This window comes from Pistacia vera, unplaced genomic scaffold (genome assembly GCF_008641045.1).
Source record: "Pistacia vera cultivar Batoury unplaced genomic scaffold, PisVer_v2 Contig528, whole genome shotgun sequence".
Taxonomy (NCBI): Eukaryota; Viridiplantae; Streptophyta; class Magnoliopsida; order Sapindales; family Anacardiaceae; genus Pistacia; species Pistacia vera.
In genome coordinates, this window is record NW_022196366.1 from 766,358 (window position 1) to 776,389 (window position 10,032).

The 10,032-nt window shown below is 34.0% G+C and overlaps 1 protein-coding gene across 2 annotated transcripts; it reads left to right on the top strand.

The window, feature by feature from the left end:
- Window positions 1-205: 205 nt before the first annotated feature.
- LOC116107167 (zinc finger protein SHOOT GRAVITROPISM 5) lies at window positions 206-2,659 on the top strand. 2 transcript variants are annotated; one of them, XM_031393473.1, is made up of 3 exons: window positions 206-540; window positions 613-1,012; window positions 1,611-2,659. In XM_031393473.1, exons 1-3 carry the CDS (start codon window positions 426-428, stop codon window positions 2,383-2,385), a joined length of 1,290 nt encoding a protein of 429 aa, XP_031249333.1. In that variant the 5' UTR covers window positions 206-425; the 3' UTR covers window positions 2,386-2,659. The 2 variants fall into 2 exon arrangements, with proteins under 2 accessions (XP_031249333.1, XP_031249332.1); XM_031393472.1 differs by having other exon boundaries at window positions 206-1,012.
- The last annotated feature ends 7,373 nt before the right edge of the window (window positions 2,660-10,032 follow it).

A 10,032-nucleotide genomic window follows, 5' to 3' on the forward strand; every position in this document is an offset into this window, starting at 1 on the left:
CAAATTACAGTGTGATTGAATAATGACTGTTTGTTTTGATATGAGAATGGATGTTTTTTTGTTGCTGTCCAAATGCTTTGTGTGGGCTCAAGGTTTCAAGCTTTTGTGATTGGGTCAGCTCTCTCTCTCTCTCTCTTTCTGTTGAGTGGAGAAAGAGCTTTATAAGCAAGACTCGCCTCAACCTTACCTACATAAGGTGTGGGGATCAATGAAAAACAAAACCAATAAAAGCTAAAAAGCTTAAAGCTTAAAGAAAGTTGATTGCAGAAAGCAAGAGCCTTTCTTCTCCTCTCTCTCCACCCATTTTGTTCTATTATCACTAAAGCTGAAACTCAAATAACCATCTCCCACTTCTCACTATTCCACCTTCACCACCTGTTTTTCTTTTCTTTTTCTTTTTTCCTCATTAATTCACAATTCATCCCATGTTAGAAGATATCAACATCACTGCTGCAGTTCCTTCTTCCTCTTCTGACCCTTTCACTTCTTCAGAAAATGGTGCTCTTAACAAAAGAAAAAGAAAACCAGCAGGCACCCCAGGTACTCAAAATTTCAATCTTTTCATGCTTTTAAGAATCAATTTCAGGTTTTTATTTTTGTTTGTTTATGTAGATCCGGATGCAGAGGTGGTTTCTTTATCTCCAAAGACTTTGTTAGAATCAGATAGGTATGTATGTGAGATCTGCAACCAAGGGTTTCAAAGAGACCAGAACCTTCAAATGCATAGGAGAAGGCACAAGGTCCCCTGGAAGTTACTGAAAAGAGAAACTCAAGAGGTGAAAAAGAGAGTTTTTGTATGCCCAGAACCAAGTTGTTTGCACCACGACCCTTGTCACGCTTTAGGAGATCTGGTAGGCATCAAGAAACATTTCAGAAGAAAACACAGCAACCACAAACAGTGGGTTTGTGAGAAGTGCAATAAAGGATATGCCGTTCAATCTGATTACAAAGCTCATCTCAAAACTTGTGGTACTAGAGGCCATTCTTGTGATTGTGGCCGTGTGTTTTCCAGGTTTTTAATTCTTATTCTCTCTCTTAAATTTTTGCATATGGTTTCTCTTCTTTAAAACAAACCCTAAACTTTTCATAAAAACCATGCTGAAAACTAACCAAAAATCTTGATTTCAACACTCTTCTCGTTTCAAGTGTTTAGCCTCTTAATCTTGGGTTTCTCATAATCCTTTAAAGCTCCTATTATATTTAATTTTTTAAGCAGTTTAATTATTCTAAATCCAAGAATGATTCCCAGTATTACATGACCTCATGTTTGCCCTTTTATATGATCTTGGCCAGCCAATCCTTGTTTAAGGACAGTGCACTACTATTTTCTATTTATTGGTTTCCATTTGTCTAAAATAAAAAGCCAATTACCATAAAACAAAACAGTCACCAACACAAACAGACCCCATTTCATTTCTTTAACTTTATGTTTTTTATTATATATATATAATTTATACTAAACCTAGTCACTCACATAATCCATTCTGCAGATCCCTTAATCAAATTTTATATTGTTTGTTTCTTGCTAACCCTACATGACCAAGCCCCGTAATCTAAATTAAATTTATATCCCTTTGAATTATTCTTTAATTTGTTTCTTATTCATACAGAGTAGAGAGTTTCATTGAACACCAAGATGCTTGTACTATGCGTAGAGTTCAGCCTGAGTTACAAGGTCTGCAGCCGGCTTGTTCTTCAAGAACCGCTTCGAGTACTAGCCCTTCAAGCGATGCTAATTTTAGCATAGCACCGCCGTTGTCAGGTTTACCGAAGCAAAAACCTGAAGAGCCTGTGTTTTCATTCTCCACAACTCGAAACAACCCATCAACTTCTCAACAACAAGAACACAATCTTGAACTTCAGCTTCAACCTTCAATATCAAACACTAATAATGCAGTACGGCATTCATGTGAAAACTATGCAACCCATTTGAAACTTTCTATTGGGTCAAGTGATATTGGTGGTGGTGGCGAGAAGAATATTGAAGCGATAAACAACTTGAATTTGGAAAAGAATAAAGGCAGTACTGATCCAGCTACATTGGAAGCGACAAGGTTAAAAGAGTTCGCCAACGAACAGCTGAAGTTGGCCATGGCTGAAAAGGTGTTTGCCGAAGAAGCAAGACAACAAGCCAAGAGGCAGATTGAGATTGCTGAGATTGAATTTGCAAATGCTAAAAGGATTAGACAGCAAGCACAAAGTGAACTTGAAAAGGCTCAAGTTTTGAAAGATCAAGCTACAAAAAAGATTAGTGCTACAATAATGCAAATTACTTGTCAAGCTTGCAAGCAACAGTTTCAAGCTTCAACATCAGTGGCACCTCCATGTGATGAAACTTCACTTGCAATGAGTTACATGTCCTCGGCCACTACAGAAGGAGAGTGATGGAGGATTTTATTCTCAACTATATATGTTAAGAAATACCCTCTTGTTTAAACAGGTCTCTCTCAAATATTTGCTTCTGTTTTTTGTTTAATGATTGTTCATTAATTAATTTTCTCATGTTATATTGAGTAGTTAGATTATATATAAAAATTAAGTCTGACCAATCAATGTTATGGAGTTGTAACCTGTTCTTCCAATTGAGTCAATATAAATTCATTTGTTTTATTTAATGAGAAATCAATATAGAAAAGAAAACCATTATTTCCTCGTTGAATGTTGCAGTATAGTGAATCTCCAAAAATGCTCTAGTTTGATTTATATCTTTGTGCAGAATTTTGGTCAAGTTGTGATGATGAGTAGTTTGTATTTGAAAGAAAGGATATATAATGTGTAGTAGTAATTTTCTTTGACTTTATAGCTTCTGATTTAATCATAATATAAGCTAGAAATAATTGTAAAAGATCAATCATATGAAGAATCCTAGAGATAAACATTGCATGTAATTATCTCTTTCAACTTCAGTAAAATGTTTTGTTGTGTCCTTTGGTTTGGGACCGTTAGTTTGAATGCAATTGAATTTTAGTTCTCCATTCTTTTTATTATGATTATTCGGCAGCCACCAGAAAGTGTAATCATCAAACACTGACCAAGCTGACTATAAAATTAAATGTTCCAGTGAGGACCCTCTATTATTATTATTATTGATATCTTTTCTTTACCCTCCCGAAGTTACCCTAAAATTTAACGGCATAAACTTATGTTTCCGTACTTGTGCAATACTCTAGAATGAGAAAATTAAAACAACGGAATATTATTAATCTTGATTTCCATGCAAGAAGAAGAAGAAGAAGAAGAAGATCCTTTTTTGAATGGACATAAATATAGGGACAATATTGCCAAAATATAGGAGAAGCATTCAAAGATTCTGACCTAAAATTCAACCTAAATTCAATGTTGTTATAATAGAGAGAAATAAAGATAACAGTGCAGTAGTAAAAGGAAAGGGGAATGTCATTTTCATTGCATTTGTGTCCCTTTAAATGCTTATAAAAACACCATGTTTTTCAGTGCCACAGTTGAAATGGTTATCGGCAGGCTGTTGTCCCTCTCAAACATAAACAACACACAAACTCTTCTCTTTCTCTCACTCACACACAATTTCACTTTACCAGAATACGAGTGGAGAAGAGAGGGAGCAGAGACTGCTACAGAGAACCCACCCCACAGTGACTTTTTCATTTATTTAGAGCCCAATACCCATTTTACAAAAATGAAAAATAAAACAAGAAAAGAAAGAAATAAAACTAGTGGTTTTCTGACTTTCTTTCACAATTTAAACCAAATCAAAAGCCTAGTCAGAGTGAAGGTGCACCAAAAAGGCTTCCCATTTCTCCCTTTGCTTTTTCAATTTTTGGGACCACGTGCTTCTCTCTCTCCTTTTAACGCCTTTTAATGCACCTCCCCATTTTTTCCTATGTCCACTCCTTCCTCATTTTCTATTTATGGTTTAAACACATCCAACATATTGACCCTCAGCTTCAAAGTTCAAACTAAACGGGGTTCGGACAAAAATCACTTAACTCCTCATATCTATTTGAAATTCCTCCCTAAGCTATTTAAAAAATCCATCAATCACCATCTTAAAAGCCAACGCCATCTATATTTGGTTAAGTTAAGAAAGAAAAGATTGTTATTTAATACTTTTTAGAGTTAAAATAAAGACCCTTTGAGGTATATGATATAATATAATACGCAAATCCTTTGAGGTTTCTAATTAAAATAATAAATATCTTTATCGATAATAAACCGTTAGTTAGTCAGTTGTTAAAATTTACGTTGTTATGAGTTAGTAGATATTATCGAATTGTCTTCTTAACTTTTATTTTAACAGGTAAATTAAAACATAACGACAGAAAGATTTATGTTATTTTCGAAATCTTAAAGAGATTATTGTTATTTTTTCATACCTGAAGGAGGATTAATGTTGTTAACTCTAGTTTTTAACTTAAATAAAACCGGAAAAAGTCCTTCTCTAACTCAGCCAAACATTTCACGGCTTAATTTCCTCTACCAACATAAACACAAGGGAGGGTTAGGATTAAAGAGATAATATAAAACAATTCTAGAAAATGTAATTAACAAGAGCATTTTGGTGTTTTCAATTATTAACAAAAATGGATAACACTACAGTTTTAAGGGTAAAATAGACCACTAAAAACTAATGGAATACAGATGGTGTTACCCTTTGGGGTGTTGACTGAGAATTTTTAAATAGTTATGGAGCGGTTTGATTAAAATGACAATAATTGGCATCCAAGTGTGATTTTAAATAAACTTAGGAAGGTAAGTGATGTTTACTCTGGATTGTACTTGTATAATCGCATAAGTCATATGCATCTCTAAAATACATTATTTAGATGTAAAATTCTAAAAAATATGTACCCTAATTGATAATATCCCAAATATTAACTTAATATATATAACATTATTCAGTATTAAAAATATTAAAACAATATGGAAGATACTCCAACTTGAAATATATAAATCTTAAAGATGCATCAAACACCAAAAGGTCATGGCAACTAAAAATAGAAGCACCTTTATATATATATATATATATATATATATACTCGTAACTAAATAGATGAGGAGTATATTAATTATTTACTTAAAGACAGCTAAAGTAAAAGAGAGAGAAAAGCTTAATACTTTCACGTTTTGACAGCCAGGTGAAACCCTAAAATGAAAATAAAATAATTGTAAAGAATTAAATATGAAAAAAAAAAAAAAAAAGTGAGTTTGTCTCTATATCCTAGTCTTGATGATACCCCCGGCCCAAAGCAATGTCTTCCACATGGAATGCAAGAATGCCAGAAAATTATAAATTCAAAATCCGATAGATTGCCCTACAATACAATACATTCAGACAGGTACAGCTATTTACACTCATGTGTATCGACAAAAATATCATCTTCTCAAATGTAATCATCCCTTTTTCCACCAATGAGAATAAACAGGTAAATTGATTAAAGACTTGGGATATTTTCAAGGACTGAAATTCATACTATATGCTACAGCCAAGTTTATGAAATTATTAAACTAGTAATTTGACAGATTTATTGTTGATTATATTTGATCCATTTAATTAACTGCATCAAGGGTCCAAACTTTACGATGATCAGTTTATTAAAAATTTTATTATCACATTCCCAAAATTCTCATATCAAATAATTTGTACTTTGGGATTACTACTTTGAATCTCCCTAAATTAACCCCCTATGGTACTGGTAATTACTCTGAACCCCCTGCAATTAGTCACCTAATTTTCTTTCCCTGGTTTTATCCAAATCAAGAGTAAAAATGTAAAATAGTAAAATGTACATAAACTTTTATAATTATTGAGGGTTAATACATTTACACACCCTAAAATTTGCAAAACTACCTTATGTCTCCAAACCTCTCAAAACTATCATGTAGACCCCAACAAATATGGGAGTCGAGTAAATTTGACCAAACACAATTACTGATTACTCTAAATTATTTATTACTTTCTTGTTTATTTTCTTAAAAAATTTGCAATATTTTATATTATTTAATAATTTTTTAAGCCTAATAAAGGTCTCGGGGACTTTTTAGATAAAGTGAAAGTAGGGGGTGGTTTGTGATTTATTGGCATAGTAGGTGAGGGCATTAAGGTCATTTACTCTCACTTGGCGGAAACTAACGAAAGAAAACTCAAGGGGGCTGATGGCAGAGAGTTCAAAGTAATTGCCAACGCCATAGGGGGTTTACTAGACTATGGCAAACCTTGGGAGATCAAATGAATCCCTTTGTAATTCTAGGTTGTGTAGAGATGTAAATGAAGTGGAAATTTGGTGAATGACATAACAATACCAAGTAAGATGATATATCATATGAAAAGTGAATTTTGGGATATATTTGGAAATGCATAGTGTTACTCGTTTATGTTTACCCTAAACCCCCTAACATATTACTAATTACAATAAATCCTCTCACGTATATGATATAGCTCTAAACCCATGCCTATAGTAAGAAGGTAAGGTTAGCCGTTATATTAAAGAGAAAAGTTCAATTTTATTCAATACATAAAAAAAATGAGAATAAGACTTTAAAATAGAAATTTCTTATATTATTAGTATTGTAAGGAAAAAAAAAATATCAAATGTGTGAGATTATGTGATTATGAAGTTCTTATACAATATTTGTGTTTAGGTATTGTTAGGCCTAATAACGAAATAAACTATTCACGGCCCAATGCCTTCGTCCAATTCCATTTGGGCGCACTCTTAAATCCATCTTGTGAATTGATCATCCAATGGAATGACTAATCTTATAAGAAGATTCGTTCTAAAGGTCGGCCTATTCTACAAGCTGGTCCTCACCACGAGTCAACCTTTTCCACGAGCTTAGTTACTTCACGAGTTGGATCACTCTACGATCAAGGTCACCCTACGAACCAGGCCAACTTATGCTTTAGGCAATTCCACGAGTTGAGTGTTCCCACAAGCTAAGGTAATTGGGCTTTAGCCCCAATAACCCATATTCGTTCTAAAACATGACCCAAAGTCCTACTTGCTTCTTAGTTCATCCAAAATTCATAATCTTACATGAACTAATATTTCTACTTCTACATGGATAAACATTACAAATTTCCTATTTATTGGAAATCCTAAACTAGTACGACTTAGAGTTCTTCTTGGATTAATGCCTCCTAGGCTCATTATATAAACAGAGGTCAAACCTCTCATTATGGATGAACATACAACCTGTAGCTTTAGCTCTCAAAGTTCTTATTCTCAAGAACCGCCGCCTTTTCTCGAAGTAAATCTTAGTTCCGACTAACTTTACTTCTCGTAGTCACCGTAAAGCCATGCTTCAGCCACTTTACGACAGTCTTGCCGTAGCCAAACACTCCTAGTAAACCCATTGCCCTTCTCAACCTTTACTAAATATTCTCTTCAACCATGTTGACTTGAGGGTTAGAGTGCCTACAGTAGACACCACACCGGTGTCCCCCAAGCCTTCACGTTCGCTTTCTTTGTCTTTGTAGGTCTACATGATTGTCAGTGACCTCGTCTTCACAAGATTAACCTCGTTCAATTCAACCGTAGATTTTACTATCTACATATATATAATTTAATATTCTAGTTTAAAAGTATTTATAAGAATTCAATCATATTTATTCATTTTTTAAGTAGAAAAAAAAAAATTGAGGGAAACTTTTAATAGGTTGAGTTCAGGTAACAAGATAAAATAATTAGGTTTGGGTTTTTCTATTCAAACCCAATAATCTATCAAGTTGGGTTTGATTTAAAAATTTAGCACAACACGAATACGATATGATATGAAGCTGTTTTTAAACGACCTATCACAAGATTTTATAGCAAGGGTTTAAAGGTTATTGTTGATACTCTCAAGAGTTTAGAATCTCGGGAAACCTCAAGGGGTTTAGAGTAATTATACTTGAATTTTTAATTAGAAAGGTTTCTATTAGACTATAGATTGTGACCTTAGTGTCCTCAGCACAACCACTAAATCGAAAATAAACTAGAACTTTCAAATCTAGTAAATGAAAGGGAACAAAAAAACGTATTTAATGTAATAATAACGAAGGTACTAGAAAATGCGCTAATCTTACCTAGGGAATTAACTTGCAAAAATAACTGCTAATTTATTGTTTGAATGAAGAATTGTACGTCTTTTAATTCATATATTTACACTCATGATTACAGGTTTTTATAGGTAGAATACACTCTACGTAATCTCCTAATTATGTCAATACAATATACCGACATAATTAGGAGATTATAGGATATCAAATACATTATGAATATCCTAAGACTAACATAATTAGGAGATTACAATAAATTCCTGAAATATTAAGTAAATCTCAACACTCCCCCTCAAGTTGGTGCGTAGATGTCACACATGCCCAACTTGTCTAACACTTGTGAGAAAATACGTTTGGAGACAGCCTTGGTAAGAATATCGGCCAACTGATCCTCTGATCGAATCTTGGGTAATTCAATAATCTTTTCATCCAGTTTTTCTTTGATGAAAAATCCATCTATCTCAACATGCTTCGTATGATCATGTTGAATTGGATTGTGAGCAATATCACATGCTGCTTTATTATCACAATATAACTAGATTGGTTGATTAGGTTGATAGCCCAAATATTGTAGAAGAAATCTTCACCACAAAGCTTCACAAATCCCAAGTGCCATTCCCCTAAATTCTGCTTCGGCGCTTGAGCGTGCCACAACATTCTGTTTTTTGCTTCTCCACGTGACTAGATTACCACCTACAAAAGTGAAAGAACCAGAAGTAGATCGCTTGTCATCCATTGCTTCAACCCAATCAGCATCAATATATGCATTCACATTTTGGTAATCCTTATTTTTAGTAAATATGGTTCCCTTTCCAAAAGCATGTTTTAAATACCTTAAGATACGCGTGACTGCATTCATATGTTGTTCTTCAGGATTGTGCATGAACTGACTAACTACACTCAATGCATAAGCAAGATATGGCCTAGTGTGAGATAAGTACATCAATCTTCTCACAAGTCACTAGTATCTCCCTTTGTCAACCGGTACTTGATCAACTTCGACTCCCAATTTCAAACCTTCTTCAAATGGTGTATCAGTTGGTTGACATGACATACCAGTTTCCTGTAGTACATCCAAAGCATACTTTCTTTGTGATAGAAAGATACCTTTATAAGATTGAGACACTTCGATTCCGAGAAAATATTTCAAAGAACCTAGGTCTTTCATCTCGAATTCTTCTGACAAATACTTTTGCAGAACCTTCCTTTCTCATGGATCATTTCCTGTCACCACCATATCATCCACATATGCAATAAGTGCAGTGATCTTTCCTTGTTGTTTTTTAAGGAACAATGTGTGATCTGAATTGCTCTGATGGTAGCAAAAAAACTTCATAGCCTTGGTGAACCTCCCAAACCATGACCTCGAAGATTGTTTTAACCCATACAGTGACTTCTTCAACTTACATACCTTTTGGCTATGTTTCCCTGGTAAAATACACCCTGGTGGAGGATCCATATAGATCTGTTTAGACAATTCTCCATGTAAGAAAACATTCTTCACATTGAACTGTTGTAACGGCTAATCTAGGTTTGTAGCCAAAGATAACAAGACATGTATTGTGTTGATTTTTGCTACGGGTGCAAATGTCTCTATATAGTCTATCCCATGAGTTTGGGTGTACCCTTTTGCTACTAGTCTTGCTTTAAATTGTTCAATTGTACCATCAATTTTATACTTCACAGTGTAAACCCATCGACATTCAACAATCTTCTTTCCTGGTGGACGATCAATAAGTTCCCAAGTCTTGTTCTTCTGTAATGATTTCATCTCTTCATTCATTGCAGCTTTCAATTTTGGATCAGATAAGACTTCTTGCACACTGTTAGGAATAGATACAATAGATAATAGATTCACAAATGATAGATTTGATTATGATAGACGATGGTTAGACACACAATGGCTCATGGGTATTTGATCTTACTAGATAGTTCAGGTTCGTATGTTGGTTTAGGAATCCCTTTAGTACTCCGTGGTGGTAACTGTTTCCTAATTGATTCAAACTCAATTGGTT